Source organism: Lygodium microphyllum, chromosome 20 (genome assembly GCF_053477565.2).
Source record: "Lygodium microphyllum isolate KBCC chromosome 20, Lygodium_microphyllum_v1.1.10, whole genome shotgun sequence".
Taxonomy (NCBI): domain Eukaryota; kingdom Viridiplantae; phylum Streptophyta; class Polypodiopsida; order Schizaeales; family Lygodiaceae; genus Lygodium; species Lygodium microphyllum.
Genome location: NC_141154.1, coordinates 45,727,122 through 45,754,818, shown reverse-complemented (window position 1 = coordinate 45,754,818; position 27,697 = coordinate 45,727,122). Strand labels below are relative to the sequence as shown.

Genomic DNA, 27,697 nt, shown 5'->3' with positions numbered 1-27,697 from the left:
TTTGATGTGTGCTTAGCGAAATCATATTCTACACTAGGAATTAATTCATACGACATGAACAAATGTAACTAAACCCTATTCAATACTAGGAGTTAATCCATATCACACGAATAAAGAAAAGGCAACTCTAAAAAAAAAAAGACACATGAATTGCTTGATTATTTTTGAATTCCTGCAATGAATTACATTTTTCCACTTTGAAACAAAGGTTAAGTTTTCAATGACCACGTTTTTTATGTAAGAAGAGTTTGGAAAGAGTTCATAGGTTTTGAATTTATACGAAATGTGCTCCTATGCAACACTAGTACAAAGCAAACGACTGTAAGTACCATTGCAATAACCTCCCACCTCCACATGCATTCTAAATCAGACTAGCAAACTAATCTCCCTTAGCTTATCACCTTTGATTTTAACAATTCATCATGGTGATCATTCGAACTAATGGTGGCAATTAGGGGGATATCCCACAGTATGTCTGCTATTATTAGATTAAATCGCCTTGCTTTTGTCTCTGTGATGCACTCAATTTTAGGCTTATACTTGTGTACACTTGGAAAAACCGGTATACAGCTGGATTTCAAACTCAACGAAAAGAAAAAATTATGATCGTTGAAACCTACAAGGAGTCACTATTGATTAGGACTTCCTAATCCTGTCTGCTTACAGCTTGTATTTCAACTATCTCTATGGACGTAGAAGCCAATGGTAGCTTTGCCTCTGGCAAGATGGTGTGTGCATCTAAAAGCTTTATGCATTGCAGTTTCCATTTCGCCATCAAAAACTCGATCGAGTGATGCCCGCTGCATAAAACGAGAGCATAAGTCCAGCAAACTTTCAAGTTATACCAAAAGACCCCAAGTGACACAAAACACTCCCTATACAAAGTAATCTCCAGAATAATTCACCATTAGAAAAACCTTACCCTACTCTAGTAGTGCAAGTTGATTCAATGGCATGTGTTCCAACATGAAGTTTGCAAGTCTCCCATTCATCCTACCTCTGCATCTTATACTCTTTTTTTGCAAGTCTGCCATTTATAGATTCTGCAGGAGAAGCCTTCTAAGAACAAGATCTAGGTCCGTTATCATAACCAAGCACAGGTCAAGTGTCTACAAGAAAAGCCACCCCAAGCGAGAGCAACTCACAGCCATATGACACAGAAAGCTCCAAAGACTCCAGACCAAACGTGTTGAACATATGGGCAGTCCAATCCCATGGATGGTGAGGAGGTAAGTTCAAAGGAATTGCATACAGGCTACATGCTGGAGTGGCTTGTCTTGGCAAGCTGAGTACCAACTGCCAAGCTACAGCCTACAACCAACCACAAGATTGTAGAGACCATTCGGAGCCAAAGATTGTGCCACACAAGTGTCTAAAATTTTCTAATAAAGTCATCAAAAACATCCTAGAGCTTGTCTGTGGATTAATCTTGTTGGATGTCAATTAGAAGAATCTGTCATTCCTCCTAGGTATGTATCAAGAAAAGTTCTAGGGTACTGAAGAGGGGTATGGAGAATCCTCCAGAATCACTCCTACAATCTACTGCACACAGTGCAATGGCTGGTTCTGAAGACCTGCAGGGGCCAGGAAGTATTAACAAAGCACATAGAAAGGGCTAGGATCAGTCCACTACCATTTCTGATGATGGGCTATTACTCTCACCCTCTTTAGACTACATCCATGAGACTTTCCAAGATGAAGGCAGTGCACATGGTTGATTTGGACAACATTGTCTGAAGTATTATGATTCATGAACTGTCCATACTAAACCAAACTAATGGTCTTCGCAGCTTACAACATGCAGGTTGGGTTAGGGCAGCCTGCTATTGGCCATGAGCATCTGGAAAACCATGAGGGTGAGGAGAGGTAAGATGCATCCATGAAAACAGGTCAAGAAGTAGAAGCTGGTCAATAAGTAGGAGCAACATGACCCCATGCTCAGTATGAACAGGAGCCAAATGGCCTGGTATGAGGTGGTTTGATGTTAGAAGGTGCTGATCTCTTTCTTCAGCCCTTAGGGCAGGGTGCTGAAATAAAAACAGGCTACGACTTCCATGCACTGAAATTGGCTGCAATGAAACTGTCTCGTGTTGTCAGGTCAGGACAGTCCATGGGTAGGAAGGGCAGTGAACAAACACTACAAGAGCTCAGGAACATGCTCAATAACTTGCCAAGCAACCTTTGCTCTCAGTGAGCAGTCATCTTGAAGAGAGTTTCAAATAAAGTGCTTAAGTCGATTCACGCAGGACATCCAACTACAGACAAATGCACTGTACTAACTTGACTCAAAGGCCAAATAGCCTATGCCAATGAATCCATTATAACTAAAATCACCTTAAAGGTAAGTGTCTGTGTCATCTGCGAGTTCCATATACAGCAGCTCCTCAGAACGTGAGGATGGGCAGGTGGAGGTCACAGAGCCCACTAAAATGAGCTGAAAGAGATTTGCTAGTGACCTCTACAAGAACATTTATGAACAAGAAGCAAGGGGGCAGCTTTGTTGAGTGTTAAAAGGAGAAGGGGGTAGCTGTGACATGTGTTGAGGGATAAGATGCTATAGTGATGCCTTCAGATACCGGTAGCAACAGATACTGCCCACCACCTTCTCCAAAGGGACCAGCCTCATGCACTAGCTATCCCTGATGCACAAGTTGATGCAACAACATACTATTGCTATGCATACTCCTCCAAGGCTTCAGTGTTGTAGTCCAAGAATGTAAACTTTATTTCCTTCCACCTAATCACATCATGCAGGGAACATTTTCATTCAATCATCTAGTCATAATCATCATAAGTGCATTCTTGGGAATAATAAATTTAACTTTTCTCAAGCTTTTAGTTTATCCAGTAAATTTCTCTTTAATTCACAATGAGAAAATCATTTTTTCATTGGAACATAGATTCTATTACAAATTGAGACACATACTTTACCTGCGTGACTCATATCCAGCAATAAAAACTGCTTTGATGTTCTTGTGAAGCATAAAAGCCACAGTGGCAAAAAGGTCATCAAAATCTAGATTTCATTACACACGAGGAGAAAAAGCACCCAAAGACAGGAAAGGTTAGATAATAGTCTATAAGGAAATGAACGAGAAGCAAAAACACATATACAAATAAAAAGCCATTTGATGTTTCATGCCATTAGCTAATAACTTGGGAGAAGCTTCTTGAAGAAGCTATTATAAAGGAAACTTCTAGAAGAAGCTTGCGGAAGGAAGCTTATGAAATAACCTATGCCTCGTCACGAAAGCTTCCTCTTTTTTTTTAAATAAACCTTCTGTGATGTACTTCTATACAACAATCTTCTTTGTTTAGCACTGGTTAAAAGTTAGTATTGGTTGATATTTTTACCACTGCAGAGTCTTGTAATCTGCAATGCAAGGTATAATTTGAAGCTCATATAAAGGAAATAGGCTCTTTCCCACCTAGTGCTCAGTCTAAATCTACTGTCCCTTTTTCAACTTAGTGATTGACTAAGCAGGATTAGAAGAACTTGTATACTGCAGTTTCTATTGGTGCAGTATTCCAAGGACTAGACGAAGTCTATGAAGTTTAAACAGTTCATCAACAAATAGAATGTAGAAGATGCACGACAAAGACAAATAATGCCGAGTAGAATGAAACAGAGACACAAACCTCTAGGGTTGTATAATACATCAGCTCCAAGAATTATGTCTGGATTCGAATTTAATGAAGCAGAGTCCCAAGTGGCCCAGGTCAACTCTTCCACCTGAACGATTACAGATTAAATGTTGCATGAATCTAAAAACATGGAATACACTATTTCACTTACTTGTACCGTGACCATAAGAGAAACAAAATACCTTGCACTCAACTCCATTTTGCTCGCAGTTTCTCTTCATGTTCTCTAAAACCTTCTCAACATTTAGCTTGATTTTAGCAAGCAGAGGTTAAGCCAAACCAATTAACTTGCCAAAACGCCAAGCAAATACCAAAATGGAGACGCTGCCAAACAAATAAACTACACTTCCAGCATATAATGTGAAGACTGCTTTTCTGAATGATCATCTTCATGAGGAGGTTTATGTCACTCAACCTCCTAGCTTTGTTCAAAAAAAGTCAAAAAGCAAAGTGTGTCATAAGCATAAGGCCCACTATGGTTTAAAGTAGGCACCTAGGGCATGGTATGAGAAGATACATGCATACTTTGATTGCTCTCAGCTTCAGTAATTCAGAAACTGAAAAGCATACTTTATGCCCACAAAGATGGGGATAGCCTCTTGATTCTCGGGAATTCCCATGATTTGAAGAGCTTCTTCATCGATGGTCTACATCAACAAACTTCATTTGCATTGGCACTCTTCCTATCACCCTCAGATCTGCATCTTCTTCATCCTTCAACCACATCCAAGATCTGAGAGGGGGTGTTAGCAATCATGTTTATAATACAGAGTCATCTCCTACCTATGAGTCTCAATCTGAGTCAAATGGGGAAAAATAAAAAGGACTGGACATCAAACTCACCTCCCACCCATACAGAGTCATCTCCTACCTATAAGTCTCAATCTGAGTCAAATGGGGAAAAATAAAAAGGACTGGGCATCAAACTCACCTCCCACCCATAGAGCCAAACGAGCACTCCCCCAAGACTAGGAGCTAGTAACACTTCGAGTCATGACCACATCCCAAGGGTTGACGTGACATGTCAGCAACCCATACCATCCCAATGTTCGGATGTGACCAATGGGCCAAGAGTCCAAGTGGTGATCACACAATAATGTGCACAATAGGTTCTTGAGTCCTATAAATAGGACTCAAATTGTCCCTAACCTCAAAGTTTCCTTAGTGCATTCGCACCAAGTCAGTGCAAAGTGCAACGAATGCAAAAGCATATGACCCAACTAAAAGAAAATGAACATGGAGAGAAGAGGGAGAGAGAAAGAGACAGTAGAACACAAAAGTCTATAGTGAATGAATGCTAAAATAAAAAAGTAAATATGTACAAGGGCTATGGAGTGCTTATTTGACCCCTGTTATTTAAAAGAGTCCTTCCAAAAGAGATGCTTGAGAGCCCAAACCGTGCATTTGAGAATTCAGCCCATTTGTGTTTCCCATACACTCTACACTTCTTTGTGATGATTTACCAACCTCATATTGGCTATTCAAAATTCCTCTTCTTCCAATGATACCTTGGGAATTTGAGTTAAGTTAGCTAAAATGGAACCCTCATGTCTGTACTAGGTTGAGCCTTTCTTTATTCTCCTTGCACTGTCAGAAGTGATGCAGCAATGGAAGCATAAACAAGTGCCAAAATAAACTCCTAAACACAAGACACAAGAGAAAGAAAGAGAGAACACTACAAAAAAAAGAACTCAAAAGAATGCTCGAGAAATGGAATCCATAACTAAACACGAGACAGTCACATACAACCATGAGTCATTGGCTATGCGAGCACTAGCACCGGCTCCTCTCTCCACCAGTGTATGCACTAGATTTGCAAGTGATGAGTGAGAGATTCTGGAGGAGCCTGAATGAATAGGCCAAAAGAATGCCATAAATGATTGCAGGTCGACCAGCATTTAATGGTGGTCGGCCAGCCATAAAATGCCAGAAATGACAAAATAAAGATATATAAAATGCCAAATAAAATCCTAAATAATCTGAGATGTGCCCAGCCCACTCTAGCATCACGCACAGACTCACACATGAGCTAACAATACTACTAACACCCTCTCTCAGATCATCGGTGATGTGATACAATACAATGACACAATGATAATAACTCATCATAGTCCATACAACATAGAACCACCAAAATAGAACCATGGATACCGAAGCAGTGGGTGATCAAGTTACCACCAAGATGCTTGCCTCTGAACATACGAGACCATGGATACTCCACCTTTAGCCAGACCACAAAAGTTTCCTCTTACATGAGCTCGGACTAGGAGCCAATCCCGCTCTCAATCAAATAACCAGCTCATCATGAACCCGGATGTCAATCCCAGCTCCAAGATTTGAACCTACCAAACTTTGGTCGATGCATTAGGGACGTCCCCCTCTAGAACCTATGTACCTATATACCTGTATAGATGAGGCTTGGCTGTCCCATCTCACCACCCTCTTACACTCCCTCTCTCGCACTGGAGAGTTATGAGGGATGACCATATCACCTACGCTAGACAACAACAGAGGAAGGGGCTACCAAGCCCTTCCCTCGACCCGAAGAAGCAAATCCCTTCCATGCCGTGGACTTCTTCTTGGCCAAAGAATCGGAGTCGAAGTTTGAGGAAGAGGATGATGCATTGGAGGAGTCTGCATCCCACTTTGTCTTTTTCTCCTTCTTCCGTAAGGCTGCTACCTTGCAGCCCTTTCACAAGTAACCCATCTTACCACAGTGGTAACACCAAGTCTTCGACTTCCTTCTTCTTGTCGCCCTCTCTGAAGCTGCAATAGCCTCACTAGAACCTCCATAATGAGACAGAAGCCACCCCTGTAGACACAAAGATGTCTCATGCTCAAGCAGCATCGAGAACTTATATGTAAAGTTCATAGGGGTAGATATGCATGTGCCCTCAAAGCATTCGCCACCCCATCAAACTCTGTGGAGAGCTTATAGAGTATCGTAATCACAAGATTATCTCTAGAAGGGCAGACTGCACGTGTCGAGGCTAGTCCTGTACCTATGTAACACAAAGCAAAAATGATTGAATGGTGTCTTTAGGCACAAACCTCATCTACTGGAGTTGTCCATAAAGTGTCACTACACACATGGTGAAAGGTGCCTATACAACATCTGCAACTTCAACCATACTTCTGGAGATGTCCTACAAGATGTAACTACCAACAAAATTTCTTTAGAAATACATCCAAGAATAGCAAAATAGGCACGAGCATCATTTGTATCCCATGTAAGCACAACTTCCTCATGATTGTCCTCATCAAAATCTTCAAGAACTGGAAAAGGATGCTAAGGACATGGAATAGCTCCACAAATAATGTACCATAGCCACTTTTGCATAAACCAAGCTTTCATGACAACACTCCAAGTTAGATAGTCAGGTCCATGTAACTTATCATTAGTAGAAGTGCACGGAGGAACCATCTGGAGAGGATAGGAAGAGAACTCAAAAGATAGAGGATAGAAGGTGGATAGAGAAGACTACACAAAATGAGAGCTCACACGAAGTATTCACAAGCTGATCACACAAAATCAACTACAAGAAATGAAAAACAGTCAACAAACACTGTCAGAGAAAAGAAAACAGATGCTATCGTTCAGCCTCTAAGAGCAGTAGATGCAGAAAAGGCAGCAACTGCAAGTAAAAACACAGATTAGACAGCATTAAAGGCAGGTGACCTGTTGGTGACCTGCATTAAATGCAGCAAACAGGGAAATGCAAGCAGCCGGGCCAAAACACAACCTTTAGAGGGTGATAAACAAGGCAATGGTAGCAGGCAGCATTCGCCAAATCAACAAGAGGTAGGGTAAGTGCTAAAATCAACAGAAGCAACCAGTAGGAACACATAATCTTGAAATCTGATACCATGTCAAAAGTAATACAACAATGGAAACATAAACAAGTGCTAAAATAAATTGTTGGACACAAGACAAAAGAGAAAGAAAGAGAGAATAACAAAGAAGAGATCTCAGAAGAATGCTCGGGAAATGGAATCCATATACCAAACATGAGACAGTCGTGTACAACCGTGTGTCACTAGCCGTGTGAGCACTGGCACTGGCTCTTCTCTCCACCAAGGTATGCACTGGATCTGCAAGTGATAAGTGAGAGACTGTGGAGGAGCTTGAATAAATAGGCCAAAAGATTGCATTTTTTCAAGAGATTCCATCTCTGACAGCATGGCTTTATACCATTTCTTGCTGTCCTGTCTGTCCATTGCTTCCTTGAAGCAAGACAGTTCACCACAGTCTGTCAACATGACATAATCAGCCACATTAATTGCACCAGGAACAAACCTGTCAGGTTGTCTAGTAGCCCTAGACGATCTCCTAACCCAATGGTCATTGTTTGCTGGCTGTTCCTGCAAATTTCCATTTTCGGCATGCTATCCTGGCATTTCAACCTGCAAATCAGCATTAACAGCTTGCTGTCCTAGCTGTTCCTGCACATGTAATGGCTCGTTTTCATGGGCAATAGCTGGCTTATCATTTCCTGCATTTACAGGTTCATTTACAGTAGGTATTTGCTACTGTACAGCGAGCACATTTTGTTGTCCAAAAGGTATTTCTTCCCGAAATACAACCCTACGAACCTCCTTAGTCTTTTCGAGCTGTTTGTGCATGCGATCTTCTCGGAAGATAATGTCATTGCTACGTAATACTTTCCTTTTCTCAGGATCCCACAATTTATACCCCATTTCACCCTCGTCACCATATCCTAGGAAAATGCATTTACAGGACTTTGGCTCAAGTTTGCTGCATTTTTCTTTACGAATGTGCACAAAAGCTTCACAGCCAAACACTTTCAGATGAGCATATGAAGGTGGCTTGCCCGACCGCACTTCTTGGGGAACTCCCCCCCCCCAAAGACCTGTTTGGTGACCGATTAATCAAGTGAACGGCTGTCATAACAGCCTCTGCCCAAAAACCATGGGGTAATGCAGCATGAGACAGTATCGTACGGACCTTATCTTGTATGGTCCGATTCATACGCTTTGCAACTCCATTTTGGGACGGATTATAAGGGGCAGTGAGCTCCCTCTTTATCCCTTTCCTGTCACAAAATGCCTGAAAGGCCTTGGACACATATTCCCCAACATTGTCAGAGCGAAGACACTTAAGTGTCGTATCTGTCTGATTTTCAGCCAATGCCAAGAATTTTTTAAACTTATCAAGCACTTCATCCTTGCTACAAATAGAGTAAACCCATACTTTCTGTGTAGCATCATCGACAAAGGTGACAAAATATTTCTTTCCCTCTAAAGATAATCCTGGCATTTGACATACATCCGAATGTACTAACTCTAGAGGAGAAGATTTCAAAGAAAGAAATTTTTTATGTGACGTCTGTGCATGTTTGCCATAAATGCAATGATCACAATGCTCAAAATTGGCATAACGAAGACAAGGCAAGTACCCAAACGAGAAAGCACTTTCATTCCTGTTTGACTCATGTGTCCCAACCGGCCATGCCACAAAGAAACGCTTGGCTGCTTGGTCACGGCAACAACTTGGTTACGCACACTAGATACATGAAGTGGATACAAAGTATCACTATTGCAACCTCTCGCAATAACCCTAGATCCCTTATTACAGATCTTCCATTTTCCATCACCAAAGGTGGTATGAAAACCATCATCATCTAGCTGCCTTGTGCTAATCAAGCTCTTCTTGAGCTGAGGTACATGCCGTACATGCTGAAGTGTAAAGACAGAGCCATGCTGAAACTGTAACTGCACACTGCCAATACCTGCAATCTCACATGCATAGTTGTCCCCAAGATGGACAACACTATGTCGACCCCTTGTATAGGCGGAAAACCACTCACGATGAGGAGTGACGTGAAAGGAAGCACCTGAATCAAGAATCCAGGTATGCATGTCATCATCTGTATCTGCAAGTAAAGCATGTGCACCAAAATGTGAAGAGACAAAGAGTACATCACTCCCACTATCACTGTCATGAGTGACTACATTCACCTCTTTAATTTTTACACTGCTCTTCTTAGGCTGACTGTCATTCTTCTCTTCCTTGCTATCATCTGTCTTTTTGCCTTTTCCTTTCTCTTTCTTTCATTTGTAGCAATCACATTTAAAGTGACCCTTCTTGCCACAATGATGGCATTCAACATCTTTGCCACGTGATTTACTGCGTCCCTTGCCATCATATTTGCCCTTTTGCTGTGATCTGCCCCTAGTATGCAAAGCACTGGAAGACTTACTGGATGCATTGTTCTGCCGATTCATCTCTTCCATAAGTAGAGCACTCTCTACATCAGCATACAAAAGGATCACATTAAAATTGCTCATAGCAATCCTGAATGTATCCAAACTCTCTAGTAGAGTGCAAAGCAAGAAAGTAGCCTTAAATTCCTCATCAATCATGAATTTCAAGGCAACCAGCTGGCTGAAAATGGAGTTAAACTCACTCAAGTGCGCAGACATTACTGTACCTTCTTTCATACACAAACCCATAAGCTTTTTCAGCCAATACACTTTGCTTGCAGCACTCTTCTGTGCATACAGTTCTTCCAGTCTAATCCATATAGCATATGCAGAATCCAAACCTTCAATGTTGAAGAGCAAGGCATCAAAAATCTATAGCTCTATGGTTGAGCGTGCAAGCTCATTCAACTCATCCCAATCCTCCTGATCCATGTCCGTTGGCTTTGCCCCTTTGGTTTTGATCGGCTTTGCTTGCTTCTTTTGTAACAGGATATTGTAGCACTGTTTTTGCCACACTGCAAAATTATGTGCACCTTCAAGCTGTGAGAGTGCGCAACGGAAGAAGAACACGAACACGGAGGAGAGGAGAGAGAAAGCAGAGAATGAAGGAAGAAAATCTGCACTGACTGAAATGAATGCTGAATACACTGAAATGGACTGATCAGTCCCTGCACGCAGCCCGAAGCATCAGTGAGGGCACCAGATCAGGCTGATGACGATGGCAGCATCACCACGGAGGAAAAGAATGTCGGAGTGTGCACCTGCTGAAGAGGAAGAAGACTGAGAGATGATCTGCCAAGTGTGGGGGGCTGGCTATATATAGCCAAAAGAGCCCAAAACTGGCCGACCTGCCCCAGGGGCCCTAAATACTGGGCCGACTGCATTTAATGCAGTCCGACTGCATTAAATGCAGTCGCAAAATGCTGACGTGGCACATCTGGGGCCAGAAAATCCCGAAACAGGGGGACAATACCTGGCAGGTGTGGACAGTCTGGGAAATGCAAAAACTGCCCTAAAAATGCACACTGGACCCCAACAAATAAAGGGAATGCATAGAAATGCAAACTGACAGCCAGTCGAGAGTGACTAGCCTCCTCCATCAAAACACATGACAGACATGTCAGAGCTCCTAATGTCCTCGTCTGACTCAGACTGAGGCTCACAGGCAGGAGATGACAAGGCATGACAAACATGACTGCTAACACCCCCTCTCAGATCCTGGATGTGGCTGAAGGCTGAAGAAGAAATAGATCCTGGGGTGGCAAGAGGAATGCCAATGTCGATGAAGTCCGTCGATGTAGACTGCCGCTGAAGGAGCTCCTCACGATCCTGGGAATCCCCCTCGAAAACACTAGGGACCAGGGAATCCACAGCCGCATCACCGAGATCGTCCCCCTCTGAAAGGGATGGGAGGTACGAGGGAACCACCGGAGGAGAGGGTGGGGGATGGGAAGGAACCTGTGGAACAGAATGTGCACAAGCGAGAACGGATGTAGCAATAGACGGCCTCGGAGGACCCTGCATCAAAGAAGGGGAATGGAGCCTGTAAAGCCCGCTCTCCTGCCAACCTGTAGATAAGACAGCTCCTGTAAAAGAATCCTCAATAACAACGGCATGCTCGGTAAAGATCACTCGTGTGCCAAGCCTCGGAAGGCCATAAACTGAGAGGAGGGAAAGGCCCAAATCCGGAACATGTAGGGCCTGTGAAAAGGAGCTCGAAGGTCGGTCGGTAAACAAAGGCAATGTGCCAACACCACGAATAGGCACCGATAAAATGTCACCAACAGTGACTGAACCCTCTGATGGACGGAGATCCTGTAACAAATCACCTCGGGGAGTCATATGACTCGAAGCACCACTGTCCACTAACCAAGGCTGCGCAGAAGACACTGCAGCCACGGAAGAAGAATCCTCCTCCAAAGCATGGATATGAAGGAACACTGACTCATGGGTAACAGCTGGTGTAGAGGTAGAAGAAGGCTCCGATGTAGATCCACCCTTCGCTCCCGGACGAAGGTGAGGGTACTTCTTCCAACATTTCTCCTCGGGATGTGTCCCTTTCCCACAGTGTGGGCACTTCGGTCTCTCTAAATCTGAGTCAGAGCCTGAAGAACTATCCTTCTTCTTAGCCTGTGACTTCGTCTTCTTCTTCTTCTGTCCTCCCAAACCTGCAACAAAGGCTCTAGTGGAGTCGGATCCACTAGCACTGACCTCTCTGAGTCACTCGTCATGCTCCAAGACAAGCAGGGATAGCTCCTCCCATAGAAGCTTCTCATGGGTCCTCGATGTAAGAAGGCTGGTGTAGAAGACATCAAACCGAGGCGATGGCAGCTGAGTCAAAAGAATCATAGCCATGTCTTCAGAAGATATCGTCCGACCGAGGGATGCAAGCTCATCCCTCATATCTTGTAATCTGTTGATATGGTCCTTCATGGAAGGACTATCATCAATAGCGAGCATCCGCAACTTCTTTTCGAGAGATATCCGGTGGGCAAACGTCTTCTGTTGATAGAGAGACGCGAGCTTTCTCCACACGTCTGCTGCAGTCTTCAACCTGTGAACATGAACAAGGACAGAATCCTGCAAACTCAGAAAGAGGAAAGATCGGGCTCTAGAATTGAGCCGATCCCATAAGGCTGCACGATCCATAGATGTCCCATCTACGGGATCCACCTTAGGCCGGGGAATAGGAACAGAAACAAGCTCCCAAAGATCGAAGGAGTCCAAGATACACTCCACCTTGCAGGACCATAGAGAAAAGTTGGAGCCATCCAACCGGTCCTCTTTGGGCAGCTGAGGAAGTACGGGTACCTGTACAGGGGGTACCAAAGGCTGCATCTTCGGCCCACTGGAAGGGGATCGCCGAGATACATGAATAGAAGGGGGACGAGAACGAGGAATAGACTCCGTATGACGATCCTCGCGATAGAAATCACACCTCCGTTCAGATGAATGCCGAGACAAAAGCTCGTCATCTGAATCATCAAAACCTGTAGACTGATGATAAGACATCTTCTAAATTTGCAAAACACCAAACACCAAAGAAAACTGTGCCGATGCCGAAGAATGACCACCAGAAGGGTCACCAACCACCAGAAGAACCACCGAACTCCAGGAAATCAGGTCGCCTAGCACCAGAAGGTGAAAACGCAGCTGTGTAGGGCACAAAATTGCCAGGCACCAAAACGCAGCCCAGAAAAGAAGCGTCAGCTAGAGAGGAGCCGCCAGGAGGGAAAACGACCACCTGGGATGGAAAACGCAGCCTGTAGTGGAGTCGCCCAGCTGAAGAGAGGGCCGCCCAGCTGAAAACGCAGGTAGCAGGAGCTGGTTGATGACGTGGCAGCCTCTGGAAGGGGCTGATGCAGCAAACGCAAATGTATAGACCACCTGGAGGGGCCGCCTGGCTGTTGGAGAAAAGGGGGGGAGCAACAGATGATAGGTGTGGTGTCTCTCCAATCGATGAAGACCTCCGTGCTCTCAGTTTGGCGATGATACCATGTGAGAGTGCGCAACGGAAGAAGAACACGAACACGGAGGAGAGGAGAGAGAAAGCAGAGAATGAAGGAAGAAAATCTGCACTGACTGAAATGAATGCTGAATACACTGAAATGGACTGATCAGTCCCTGCACGCAGCCCGAAGCATCAGTGAGGGCACCAGATCAGGCTGATGACGATGGCAGCATCACCACGGAGGAAAAGAATGTCGGAGTGTGCACCTGCTGAAGAGGAAGAAGACTGAGAGATGATCTGCCAAGTGTGGGGGGCTGGCTATATATAGCCAAAAGAGCCCAAAACTGGCCGACCTGCCCCAGGGGCCCTAAATACTGGGCCGACTGCATTTAATGCAGTGCGACTGCATTAAATGCAGTCGCAAAATGCTGACGTGGCACATCTGGGGCCAGAAAATCCTGAAACAAGGGGACAATACCTGGCAGGTGTGGACAGTCTGGGAAATGCAAAAACTGCCCTAAAAATGCACACTGGACCCCAACAAATAAAGGGAATGCATAGAAATGCAAACTGACAGCCAGTCGAGAGTGACTAGCCTCCTCTATCAAAACACATGACAGACATGTCAGAGCTCCTAATGTCCTCGTCTGACTCAGACTGAGGCTCACAAGCAGGAGATGACAAGGCATGACAAACATGACTGCTAACACAAGCTTCTTTATATGCATCAAATTACTTCTGCCATTGCTGCCAGCCATGGTTTTCAGCCCAAATGTGACCAAAAAACCAGCAAATACAGGCCCAAACTGTCACCCAAGTGACCAAGGTACAAACAAGTACCAATCAGCAATAAATGACCACGCAGAAGTACAGATTTCAGATCTGTGATTAAGTTTTCAGAAGCACCAAACCAAGTGCTACAGCATTATCCAACTGATTACAGCTGTTCCAAAGGGCATGTGCATCACATTACATGAGAAATCCCAGAATGTCAGCTGCAATTTCTGTTGTACATATACCCACGGGCATAAAATTTGGCACAAACAGTCAAAAGCCCCAAAATTTTGTGCTCAAAAGCGTCAAACACACACCTGCATTTCCTTTGTCATGCATAGGATTGTCCAATTTTGCCAAAATAAAGAAATTTCAGCAAAACCCTCAAATTTTACCAAGTGTTGATGTCCAAATTGTGCGGAATTCAACCTGCATGTACATAAAATGACCAAATGCTGCACAAAATTTGCCCAAATTGCAAAAGCCCCAAATCGCACAGGGTCCACTGTGCCTCAATGTCAAAAATTGAGTTAATTTCAGCCCAATTTGCGCATGTACATTAAAAGCCCCAAATGTTGGGGACAAAATGTCACAAATTCCTGCAATTTCCAAGACAAATATCACTGTTGCATCTTGCTCGCACCAAATCTGGACAAATCCCCAAATTTTCCAAGTCCTGCGTGCACTAATTTTAGTGAAATTGAAAGAATTTCACTAAAATGTGAAAAGCCCCAAAATTCCCGGGCAAATGTGCACCAACTTTGCAATTTCTGAGTCAGATTGTCCAGTTCTGTGTTGAGATCCCCAGATTCGAGAAAAGCCCCTAATTTCTGAGCCAATTTTGCACAGATCTGAGATTTTGTGCTTACGCACGCGAAACCCCCTCAGTGAGTAAAAGAAATTTCAAAAAAGATTGAATTTTTCAGAAAAATTCGGACGGGTTCATTGACCCGTCAATCGGGTGCCATGAGCCCCGCTGCCGGTTCCGTCCTTGCTGGTCGCGATCGTCGCCCGCGCAGCCCGGTACCCTATCCCTGTTTCGCGCAAGCCTGTGTTCGTGTCACGCAGCAGCAGCCTCCTCGTTCGTCAATACTGCAATCGTCAGCTCGTCTGCAGCGTCACCTGGTGTTTCATTAGCACTACAGCCCACCGCACGCTTGGTCCACACCTGCTGCAGTCGACTGTCATTGCCTGTAGCTTACACCTATGACTCTCTTGCTCGCCTTTGAGCTCTCGTCACCACGTTGGTCTTCTGCCTCAGCCTAGCGATCGTCTATAGCACCTTGCGCTCTGATACCAATTTGTAGGAATTGATTAGGCACGAAGATCGAGGTAGACTGTCGTATGCACGGTGACAGACAAAGAGAGAGTGAAAGCAAGCAGTGTAGAGTGTGTGTAGAGTGTGAGCACGTTTTTGGTACAATGACGAGTGTACCACTTTAGGTTTTTAGATAGATATATATATGCAAGTACAATGTGCTAAGGGTGTGTTCACACCCGTGCACATATAAAAGGCACGATGGCCCTTTATTCCCAACAGATTTAAAACACAAAATCTCACGACCCAAAAACTCAACCTAAATTGTGTTGTCGCATACCCTATCCAAATCTATAAGAGCCATATTTTGAGTTATGGATGACTTGTAAAGCCTATTCCAAGCCTTCAAACCTTGTAAAAACCCTTATAGAAACTCTAGGCAACCTATGAAACCTATATATAACCTCTTGGAATCAATAGTAGCCTTGCAATGACTTGTATGTACCTGCAATGACTTGTTTATGCCATGTTTGACCATGTTCTGATCTTCAATAGTCTTGTAGTCTTCAAGAATGCTTGAATCTTCAATCCTCCATTTGTTCTACCTATGTGAGGGATAAAACAACAGGCAAAGGCTCCCTACACAAGCTCCGAATCACCGAGGGGTTTGCAAAGTTCCTCCCTAAGTCAAGTTATACACCCCTTCCACTTTTTAAATAGCAAGGGAGGGTCAGCTCTCTTTTGTCTTGCTATCTGCCCCAGCACCCACCTTTTTTCTCAATGGAAATATCAATATGGCAATGGCATCCTAGCTCTAAGCAAACAAGCATTGAGAAATTGCAATTGGAATGGAAAGATCAATGAAATGAGGCAAAAGATGAAGATTCGAGATAGAAACTATCTCCTTGATCAATGACTCACTGCTCATACATCATACTTACTCTCTTTTAAGGAATTTATCAAGAATGAAATCCAACATAGATTAAAGGATTAGAAATAAAATTGCAAAGATAAATTCACTCTTAATAAAGCTTCTTGAGTATGTTTCAAACATAAATGCAATCAAAGGATGCAAACAAGAGGCTTCTAATTAACTATTTTGGAAGAAAGATCGGTTCCAACAATGAATTGTAGTGAAATCTAATGGGAAATTCAATTCTTTAATCCCTCTAAACAATTGCTTGTAAAGACTACTGCCACCTTGCTAATGATGATTTTGAGTTGATTGCTATCCAAGATTGCCAAAAATCAGCCCAAAAATTGCACCACAATTTTTAGGGCTATTTATGCATAAAGGACTGCTCAACAACTCTTGTGAATGGTTATGCCCTGCCTAGAAATGATGAAAGTAAGCTTATTCAAGTATTAGATGACTTATGCAAGGTAGGGTTTGAGAGAAAGGAGTTCTTGACTGGTTTCCTCCATGAAAACTATGTGAAAGCTTGAGAGAAGGAAAAGAGAAATGTTATCTTTCAAAAGTAGCCACAACTTAAACCTCTACTAGCCTTGGTTAACCTTCTTTCTCCAAAATGCTTGTAAAAATGGCTGAAATTTGATCCATAAACTACTATTTTGGCCCTAATGCTACCAAGCTTGTCCAAGACTCCTATCGAAGCCTTCAAAGATAGTCAATGCTACATGTAGAAAGCTTGCTAGTCCTCACCATGTATCTTATGTACTTACTGACTTAGATTTTTTGACATAAGAACATGAAAATGGATATGGAAATTTGAGAAAATCTAATGGATCAAAAGCCTAAGTTTTAATACTACTTGTAAGAGAGAGGTCTGATAGGAGAAAGGAAATAGAGAGAAGAGAGAGAAAGAGAGTAGAAAGGAAACAGAAAGACTAGAACAGGAGACAAAAAGACAAAAATAAGGGAGAGAAAGAGATGGAAGCCATTAAAGCTATGAAGAAGGTTGAAAATAAAAAAGGACTATTTATTGCTGAACATGATGAAAAAAATAAGCCTCTTATATCTTATATACTCATGCTAGTGTGACTAGAATATTTTCCACTTATTTCCTGAAATAATAGTGTCTTTTCCACTTCTTTATAGATCACCATGCAAAAAAGTTGGTTGCCCCATTTGAAGAGTGTGAATGGAACCTCCAGACCATTGAAAGAAAAATGCATTGAGTTGGACAACTCACATAGCTTGTGTGAACACAATAAAACAGGCTGAAAATGGCAATGCACACAAAAAAAAGGGCTGAAAGACAATCAGAGCTCCTTTGTCTTAGTCAAATGAAGACTTTGATGGAGCTCACAACTAAGAGATGACAATATGAAAAAATACATACTTACAAGTATAGTGTACCATGACAATGGTAGCACTTTCCTAAGCACCAAAATTTACACAATGTCATGCAATGGAATGTGCTAGATGTCACAAAGAGGTCCTCATAACATGGTTAAGACATTGAATAATATTTAAAATAGCTTTAGAGAGTTGCTAATGAATAAGAAGAGAATTTAATAATTTAATGGACCTTGTAATTTGTTTGACAATGTTGGCCTACTTTTGAATCCATTCAAGATTATTTCTAGCTATTTAAAGCCACTCGTAGTCCCTCTAGAGATGTAATCACAGTCTCATGATGTGTTATGGCTTGGATTTTACAACAATAAAAAGATGAGAAGTCAAGATGAGTAGACAAATGAGCATGACACCTTTTGAATTGCTAACTAGCAATCTTTACAATTTTGCTACTCAAGCAAATGCCTATATTGTAATCTTTCTAGATTGATTTTGCTATCGAGTAAAGATTTTACCACAAACATAACTAGCAAAACATCCACTTTTTACTAGTTGAGACTTTTGCTAGATATGCTATAACCTACTGGTAAACTTCTCTTTTTCTACTATATGGCTAAGAGTTTAGAGTTCCCTATGTAACTTGATGTGCCAAAGTGTGATTTCAATGGACTATCACAGCTTTTCCATGATCATATTTGATTTGCAGTGGTTTAAAGTTGTCTTGGAATAAGTGTGGCCATTATGTGGCGAGGGCTGTCTAAATTCTTAGACCTTATAGGTTTTGAGAGAAAGTCAAATGATTTGCAAGATATATTTATTCTACTAATGTGAGACAATGTTAATGGGATTGCTTGTAAGATCCATTTATAAACAATGTAATCAATACACCATAATTACTTTCAAACAAGGAATGAAGTCAAAATTAAACTCAATTGTAATTTACTATAAGATCTACGAAGATAGGCTCATAAGAACTTGTATATAGCTTGCACCTTAGGTCTGCCATGAATATCTGTAAGAGTTACAAAAGCTCCCACTTTGGCAGCAACAATACCTGGCAAGGCCGTCCCTGCACCAAGCTATCAAGTAGAGCATCAGAAAAGATGAGAAAAACTATGTACTTCCCAAATAAATAGAGATTAAGAATCAGGTCAACGTTCAAACTCAGCTATATTATGAAAGAGAATGTGAACATGTTGCAACATGATCAAGAATCATCCACGGAAAATTATACTTATTGCAAAAGGTCAAAATAGACTATTAACACAATGGGTATTTGAGATTAAGCAATGGTGGGATGCGGAGTCAATGGATTAAGAGCGCCCAGGCCAATGGATTGAGAGAGAGAGAGAGAGAGAGAGAGAGAGAGAACACACAAGAGGAGAGAGTGTGAAGAATCGCGATGACGCCGCCTGCGTGCCCTGCCCTGCCGTCGACTGGATGACCGTCGCCCCTCGCCCGCCATCGTTCCTGCTCCTGTCGCGTGTCACGCCAGCGGGACCTGCTCGTCGCGGCCCTGTTCGCCATCGCCAGTCTGACGCCTGACGCCTGACGCCTGTTGCGTCGCCTGTGCCCCGTCGCCATCGCCTGCAGCCCTGTCGCCTGTGCCCCGTCGTCGTCGTCTGCAGACCCGTCGCCGTCGCCAGCATCTGGAGGCCCGTTGGCTGCGTGCTCCGCCTTGCCGTCGCCCGTCTGACCTGCGGGCTCTGCTCCTGGTCAACGCGCGTCTGCTCTGCGTGTCAGAGCTCCTCCCGTCGCCATCGGACCTGGGCCCGCTGGACTGTCGCCTGATCCCTGCTTCGCAGCGCGTCTGTTGCTGACGGTTCAGCCCTGCCGTCGCCTGCCAGCCTTCCTCCTCAGCGTTCTGCCCTTTGTCATTGCCCGTTGGCCCTGCGTTTCGCCCTCTTGCATCTGCTCCGTGAGGGTTGCGCCCTGACCCACGCGCTATCTACACTCCCTCGGGATAGGCCACAGCTGAGGCCGACAGGTCTGCGGGACTTGCACAGAGAGAGAAAGAGAGAGAGAGAGAGAGAGAGAGAGGGCGCGAGCGCGAAGACAGCAGTATGGCTGGCCTGGATATGGATTTTCTCGACCGGACGGTGGCAGCCCTTGGCCCTGATTCCGATGCAGAGGAGCCGGAGGATATGGTGCCATGCACGGAGGAGTTGCCTCCGGGTTCTGAACTGCCGCTTGCCGGCAAACGCTCCAAGCATACTTCTGATGAGCCAATGGGTCCTCAGGAACGTTCCTATGCGCAAGTGGCCTCTGATCCTGTGGATTTGCAGGAAATTGACTGGGAGCATTTGCTGGACTTTGCCAATACTCTGCTTGGCGATTATGTCCAGCATAATAATGAATCTTTTTCTGATGCGGGAACGGATGATGTGCTGGAAGCCACGGTGGACCCCAAATCAGTCTTGCGATCCTTCTCGGTGTTTTATGACCGTGCAGTTATACTTTTCTTCACTGGCAGGATCCCAGTGCTTTCGCATATTCGCCAGTGGATGCACCATTTATTGCAAGGGGAGTGTGTTGAGGAGATCTTCCTTGGACCTCGCGGCTTTTATGAGGTGCTGTTGAAATCGGAAACGCATCGAGCTGAGCTCCTGTCCAAGTTGCCACTATTCTTTGATCGCCGCTTGGTCCATGTTGTGCCATGGCGCCCCATGGCCGACTTCCAGCGTCTGCTTCAACGAGAATGCCCGGTGTGGGTGGAAGTGGAAAATTGTCCGGCGGTCTATTGGCCCATGTTGAAGGATGCGATGGCGGTTGTGGGCACAGTGCTAGTTCCCCCAAGCCTCAGGGCGATGAACCGAAACCGTTTATGCATGCTATGGGACACGGCCAGGAAAAGGCCCGCGTGGCTTCGCCTCAATTGTTCAGGCATGCATCCTTTGCATTTTCGCTTGAAATGGGGCAACTTTGTGGGACACTGCTTTTCATGTGGTAAATTGGGGCATTTCATGGCCGAATGCCCTGAAAGGCAACCGTCTTCGGAGGATGCGCAGGTTGTGCTGCCCAAGGATGACATGGTGCTTGATGCCACGCCCCAGGAAGCCCTTCAGTCTCCTCATGTCATGGATAAAGGCAAACAACAGGTCCTGAGTGTGGATTCCCGTCGCACTGACTGGATTGAGGCACGTCCCAAAAAAGGTAAAAAGTTGGATGCAGGCCTGGCGGATCCTGGGCCTACTGCTTCCCAGGATTCCGTGCGCACGTATACGCGCAGGAAAGAAATGGTCACTTCACAGCAGGCTGCGCGTCCTACGGCCCCGTCTGCCCCCCGTAATCAGTCTCCAAGGAGAGTCTATACCGACGGCCCCAAAGGCCCACCTGCTAAGCTAGCGTTTGACACCAAAGGTAATGTTATTACACCCTGGGATCGGCGTTATCCCCGCCCCTCTCCCAAGGCAGTGGATTTCCCTTCTACCTCTAAAGCAGGTCGCCAGAATTCGTTTGCAGTATTGGCTGATTTTCTGGATGAGGGTGTCCTGGATGCTCTCGCGGAAAAGGTGAAATCGAGGCAACAGGCGCCACGTTCCTGACTTCCTTTTTTGAAGATACATGAAGATAGCCACGTGGAATGTGCGAGGCATTTGCTCTCGCCATAAGCAACATGCCATGTGGACCGTCTTGCATGAGAACCAGTGGGATGTATTGTGTGCAGTTGAGCACAAAAGTCACGGTGAAGCAGGAAAAGTTGTGGATTGTCATGGATTTCGTCTGTTTTATGCAGGGACCCATGCTACGCACTATTCGGGCGTGCTGATGATTGTCCATGAGAAATATCAGCCTGTCCTTGTTAAAAATGATGTGCAGGGCCGCTTTCTGGTAATCGAAGTCTTATTTGAAGAAGAGATTTTATGGTTGTTGGGCCTCTATGCTCCGAATGATCCCGCATCCCGACGGGATCTTTGGTCCACTTTGCAGGGCTCCATGTCACTCGGTCGAAGGGGGTTTTTGATGGGAGATTTCAATATGTGTGTTGACTCTTCTCAGTCCACTTCAGGGCATTCGGTAATGGATACGCCGGAAAGCCGGGTGTGGAGTTCCTTTGCTTTGCACGTACTCAAGCAAGATCTTTGGTCGTGGCTTCACCCTTCTTTTTCAGGGTTTACTTTTCATTCCGCACAATATGCAACTACCTGGTCGCGGCTGGACAGAATGTATATCATGCAGGGGGATGATTTTCTTCCCGAGATGCTGGAAATGAAGATCTTGCAGCAATATGCGTTGTCGGACCATTTCCCCCTCCAGCTTGAGATGCGGGCACAATCTATTGCACCTTTTGTGCAGTTGCTGGATAGGCTCCCTTTACGTTTCAACTCCTCTTATTTGAAGCATTCAATTTTCCAGGGCTATATGCAGCAGTTGATTGAGAGGTTCTTATTGGACTTCGCCTCTGAGGGCTTGCCTTCATTTGCACGGCTGCTCTCTAATGTGCAGCGGGTTGCTCGGCAGTATGGGATCCATCATGCCTCGCTTTGTCGCAGAGGTCGACATGCAGCAGAGGACTTACTGGCTTTGGTCCGTTCCTTGCTCCTGGATTCCCCAGATGATGATTTTCTGCTGTCACTGGAGAGGCGTTTGGCCCATCTTATTCAAGTGTTTCAGTTGAAATCTTATCAGCAGGCCAAGCTGCATAACTTGACTGACACATTGCAAGATAGTGCCTGCCAGTCTCATAAGTTCTTTCGCGCCTTGCATGAGTCTCCGGCTCGCGAAAATATGACCAGACTCCAGGATTCGGAAGGTCGCATGGTCACTGATCCGCAGACCATTGTCACTATGTGCAGAAATTATTTTATGGAACTTCTTGGTTCTTCTCCCTCGCCTTCTAGCCAGGTTACGCAAGCCCGCTCGGTCTTCTATCATCTGGTCCGCCAGCAGGTTCCAGTTGATATGCAAGCCACTTTGGAGGCGGATATTTGCGAGGAGGAGGTTATGGATGTTTTGTTGCACCTGCCTAAGGATAAAAGTCCTGGCTGGGATGGTCTCACTAATGAATTCTTTCAGACCTCGGCCACGCAGTTGGTGAAGCCATTGGTGGTCATGTTTCAGCAGGTTTGGGAAATAGGGGTCATGCCCTCCTCATGGAAAGAAGGCCTTATCAAACTAATTCCAAAGGTCCCTTCGCCGTCAAAGCTGCAACACTGGAGACCAATCTCTTTGATGGGCTCCATGTATAAAATCTACTCCAAAGTGCTGGCGAATCGGCTTCACAAGCACCTTCCAGCTATTGTGCATCCTCTCCAATATGGTTTCATTAAGGGCCGCAACATTCTGCATAATATCTTAAATGTGCAAATGGCTATTGACTATGCGCGGCACTCCGGTCAGGAAGTGGTATTGATTCAATTGGACTTGGAAAAGGCGTTTGATTATGTGGACTGGTCTTTCATTGCAGATCTCATGTCTGCTATGGGCTTTGGTACCCGGATGTCCCGATTGATCTACACCATTAGTGCTGCGGCTTCCTCCAGAGTTATGCTCAATGGTGGGGTTACAGAGCCATTTGTCCTTGCACGCTCGGTCAGACAGGGTTGTCCTTTGAGCCCTCTCTTCTTTGCCCTGGCGACTCACCCGGTCCTTTCAATGTTATCCTCCATGGCAGCCTCTGCTCAGCTGGCAGGGTTGTCTCTTCCTTTGGATCAGCACTTCGTTAGCCAATCTTTGGCTGATGACACCTTTATGATTTTGCAGGCGGACAGGGACAACATTCAAAAGGCATTAGATGTTTGGACGCTCTTTGGTCAAGCCTCTGGGCTTCACATCAATGCCTTTAAGTCAGCCATTCTCAATTGCACGGAGCCTGATTTACAGTCATTAGGCTGGCAAGGCCAGGTGGTTTCCCGTGGCTCCATTGTCAGGCATCTTGGATACCCATTGGGGGTGGATGTACGGCCAAAGGACCTGCTGGAGTGGATTTTACAAAAACTGGCGGCGAAGTTTATGTATTGGAAGTCGCAAGCGTGGCCATTCCATGTCCACCTCAAAGTGGCCCAGACAATCATGCTACCAATGCTAACGTATTTCCTGCCATTGTTGCCATGGACGCCTACTACTTTGAAGGCTCTCACTCATCCCATCCGTTTCATGCTATGGAAGAAGGATTCACTGCAGGCAGGCATCTCGTGGATTTCATGGTCACATACATGTACCCCTAAGCGCATGGGTGGTGGAGCTATTTTGGATGCAGAAACTCATATGCTAGCTCTCCGTTGGTCCCTTTTTCGTGCCATGTGTGTGGATCATCACCCGTGGACCATCATAGCCCGTTATTTTCTCGAGGACAGCGGGCTCCGCCATGGTAACACACGGCTTCGGGCCTCCTGGTGGCATGTCCTTAATGCTGACTCTCGTTTTTCCAGTCCCTCTTCCTCTTTGTTACTGCACTTGGTCGGCTCTTGGAAAGTGGTGCTCCAAAAGGCCCGTTGGCACCCAGTAGGGGACCGCTTACAGACTAACTCCTTTCAGCTGGAATTGTTGGCAGTATCGAGACTCCTTTCATGGGAAGATAAACATCAGCTCAGACCAAGATTTAACCGCATGGCCCGTTTAGGTGTGACGTCGGTTGCGGATGCTACCCTTGCCACTCGCAATGTCCTCGTATCGTTTCGGACTGCTAGGCGACTCTTCAAGATCCCGCGCGGATACCGTGATTTATGGGAAAAGCTTTCGTCGGAGCTTCAGGGTAGGCAACCCTTTCCTGCCCTGGCTGTGGATCGCCCTTGGCAGGACTGGGACCTTGCAAGCCGGTTGAGTCTGGAAAAGGCCTCTACTAATCAGGTGTATCATCTTCTCATTCAAGATCACCAATGGCTGGGTGAGAAAGCTAATACTGTTTGGGGACTGCGGAAATCGCTGTCATGGTGGCAGACAACGCTGATGGAGGGCTGGCTGAATAAGACACCTTTCAAATGCAAGGTCTTTCTTTGGCGGGTGATGATTGGTGGTCTTCCTCTTGCCTTGGCCCTTGCCAAGCGTCGCATCTCGAATGGCAATTGTTTCTTCTGTACCACACCGGCGGAATCGGCCCGACATCGTTTTCTTTCTTGCCCGCTCGCCAAGAATATCTGGTCACTCTTGTCGCACATTTGGCGCGCGGTGGTGGGGTCCTCACTAACTCCTTTCGACTGGGTTTTTGTGCGCCCGAAGTATCCCACACCGCCACAGTTGCATGTGAAGATCTTATTTCACTTTTTCAGATACTGGGGATGCTGGCACATTTGGACCACACGCAATGCTTTTCTCTTTGATTCGGCCTCTAATGTACCGCGACATATTGCCAGGCTTAAAGGGCTCTTGCATTGGCAGCTAGATCTCATCCGACACTCCGACTTGCTCCCTCGGGAGGATTTGCATCCTTGGCATATGGCAATTGCCTCTGGGTCGTTGCCATGATTGGTGTAACCTTTTTAGTGCATTACTACGGGGATTCCCCACACGTTGACCTAGGGCCCTCGTGTCTCTTGTAATCAGAAAAAAGAGAGAGAGAAAGAGAGAGAGAACCTCTTCACATGATGGCTTAGTGTCATCATGTATCTTGTAATCAAGTAATCTTGTATTTTTTTTCGTAATTAATACAATTACCTTTTACGAAAAAAAAAAAAAACACACAAGAAGCTTTTGGTGCGAACTCTGATTACCCATATTCTCCATTACCTTTACTTATATAACTAAATAGTGTGTGCATATACAAGGGGTACTAGCCTAGTTTTTGGCCATTGGCCTTTACCTCGATAACATTTTATTCTACATATCTATGCAAATAGTTAGGTGGACATTCACTCAAGCTTTTTATTCTTCACATGCATCCAAGTAGGGTGGAAAATACAATGTCCCTAAAGTGTGCCAATCCCACTCAGCGTGCTTGAATAGTTTGGTTTGCTCAAAAAGGAGTATTCTTCCCTTCCATGCCATGAATCCCTACTAAACAGAATTATCTCATAATGTCCTGAACCCCTCAAGCACCAACTTTAATGTGCAAACAGCCCAAACCTCACGACATACTACCTAACTAGGTGGCAAAGAGCCAACATTGAGGTCCCAAACCTTCTCTTCAAAGAGGCCTTGGGGAAGATCAGCAAAAACTCTACTTTCATGGGGTTTGTTTTAATTCTAACTGGCATGGCCACCAACCCCTCAAGAACAATCCCTCAGGAATAAGAGAAGGGGGAAGAATGACCCAAAACCAACTGCTGAACCTTTCCTTGTGCTGTCACAGATGTGGTGGGCCAAATAAATCACCGTCCATATCTATTTGTTCTATTTCTCAAACTCTACTTTCATGGGATTTTTTTTCATTCTAACTAGCATGACCACCAAATCTCCCACAATTTTGCATGAGGTACAGGAAAGGAGGAAGGATAACCTGAACTCAACTCCTGGCCATTTCCTTGCAAGATATCAGGTGGGCTAAAAATTGACAAGCAAATAATCATTTTCCATATTTCCATGAAATCAATCACCACCCACATCTGTTTGTTCTATTTGTCAAAGTCTATCATTGTATATAGCCTTGTTTAATAGGGTTGATAGTTCTAACCAGTTGCATTAGGTATTAGGGTAAATCATACTGCTTGTGTATTGACCTGAAAAGCAGCAATTAAGCCAGTCGTACAGAGAACAGCTCAAAGTTGGCTAATCATATCGTGAGGCCTGATGGAAACTGAAAATGCTGAAACCTAGGAGAATTTTGCCAAGCTTTAAAAGTTGCCTACAACTCGCTTGAAAATCCTCTTTAACAATATATGGAAACTGAAATTCCCTTCGTCTACCGGTATCATCAAAGTGATAAGTGTGACTACGAGATGATCTACACTAAGAGTGCTATGAAGGAATATTGTGGTCCAGGAAAAGATAATCAAACTACCTCTAACACTTGAGCGCCCAAGAATCGATCCTTTTGCTGCCAGACATACTCTGCAAGGGCAATGCCGCAGGGCCAGACGTGCAATCCATACTCTTCCTCGATGACCTGCATAATCACATACAGAAGCTGATATGAAACAAAGAGACAGAAGGAAGAGTCCTTTTTCTAAAAAAAGAAGCACCAGCCATTACCTCGGTGATGGTGATGCACAGTTGTTTGGGTTCTCCAAAGCTGTGCGTGGAGACTGATATCATCTCATTCTCGGCACTGGAGCTGCTTGCTGAGGCTCAGTACGCAATAGGTTTACTTGGTACTAGTGAATGATTATCGGGAGTCGCGTGGACCCGATCGGAGGGTGCGCACACGAGGTTACTTTTACTTAACGAGTGAAGAGTAACTCGGAAGGGCCTAAATTTGACGGGTCCCTTAGATTTTTTTAATGACAGGCAAATGTTAAAATTTCCTTTCACATGGCAGGTGACATAAAAAAGTTTATTAGTCAAATGACAGACAAAAAAATGTGAATGACAGGTGACATAGAAATTTTTTTAATTAAGGTTTTAAAACTATAAATTTGAATGCTCATAGGACCTAAAATCAATGTTCAATCCACTTCGCATATGACAAATGAGTTTTCACTACCTACCAATACTCCATCATAAGAAGATAAATTCGAAATGCTACAACCTATCATACGAAAATAGATTCAAAATGTAACAACCCAACATGAGCCACAATTCATCATCCATATATAGGTTCCCATCAATCATTCATCATAAAATGAATAATTTAAAACTCTCCATGAAAATTGCTAGCACAAGCAATAAGAAGATGCATCCATTTGATCATTCTAGTGGCATTGCCCTTCTATTCTTTGCATCCATCCAAATATCCCAAATATCTTTCCAATCGATTTGGGAGCTATCATGTGCATCAATGGATAATAGCATCAACCCATCTAGTGTGTCAAGACATAAGCTGGATCTCAAGTTATTTTTAATAAGATTTTGTCTAGAAAACCCTCGCTCATAAGAGGCTGTACTTGCTGGAATGACTATGCATGTTTGCCATAAACGCATCATCCCTGGATATAAATCCCACCAAGTCTTTGTGCTACTACAAAACTCCCAAGCATCGTACATGCCCCTATTTCTTGCGACACGATATAGCATCCCAACAAAATCCTCTCGTTCATTCATGCATCTTCGA

The 27,697-nt window shown here is 44.5% G+C and overlaps 1 protein-coding gene across 3 annotated transcripts; it reads right to left on the bottom strand.

The window, feature by feature from the left end:
• Positions 1-325: 325 nt before the first annotated feature.
• On the bottom strand, positions 326-26,829 carry LOC148018880 (Putative methyltransferase family protein). 3 transcript variants are annotated; one of them, XM_087701133.1, is made up of 7 exons: positions 26,680-26,828; positions 26,489-26,593; positions 18,606-18,692; positions 3,828-3,878; positions 3,640-3,733; positions 2,932-3,016; positions 333-800 (listed from the first exon to the last, which is right to left on the bottom strand). In XM_087701133.1, the coding sequence occupies exons 1-7, from the start codon at positions 26,740-26,742 to the stop codon at positions 647-649; spliced, it is 639 nt and encodes a 212-aa protein (XP_087557259.1). In that variant the 5' UTR covers positions 26,743-26,828; the 3' UTR covers positions 333-646. The 3 variants fall into 3 exon arrangements, with proteins under 3 accessions (XP_087557260.1, XP_087557259.1, XP_087557261.1); XM_087701135.1 differs by lacking the exon at positions 333-800 and adding an exon at positions 819-2,737 and having other exon boundaries at positions 26,680-26,829; XM_087701134.1 differs by lacking the exon at positions 3,828-3,878 and having other exon boundaries at positions 326-800.
• Between the last annotated feature and the right edge of the window lie 868 nt (positions 26,830-27,697).

What these genes read in the sequence shown, in the direction of transcription:
- LOC148018880 (XM_087701133.1), bottom strand. Translation starts at nt 26,742, where the DNA reads ATGATATCAGTCTCCACGCACAGCTTTGGAGAACCCAAACAACTGTGC. An exon ending in TGGGCGCTCAAGTGTTAGAG is followed by an intron (nt 18,693 to 26,488) that starts GTAGTTTGATTA and finishes TCTACTTGATAG; the next exon opens with CTTGGTGCAGGGACGGCCTT. An exon ending in AAAATGGAGTTGAGTGCAAG is followed by an intron (nt 3,734 to 3,827) that starts GTATTTTGTTTC and finishes GTAATCGTTCAG; the next exon opens with GTGGAAGAGTTGACCTGGGC.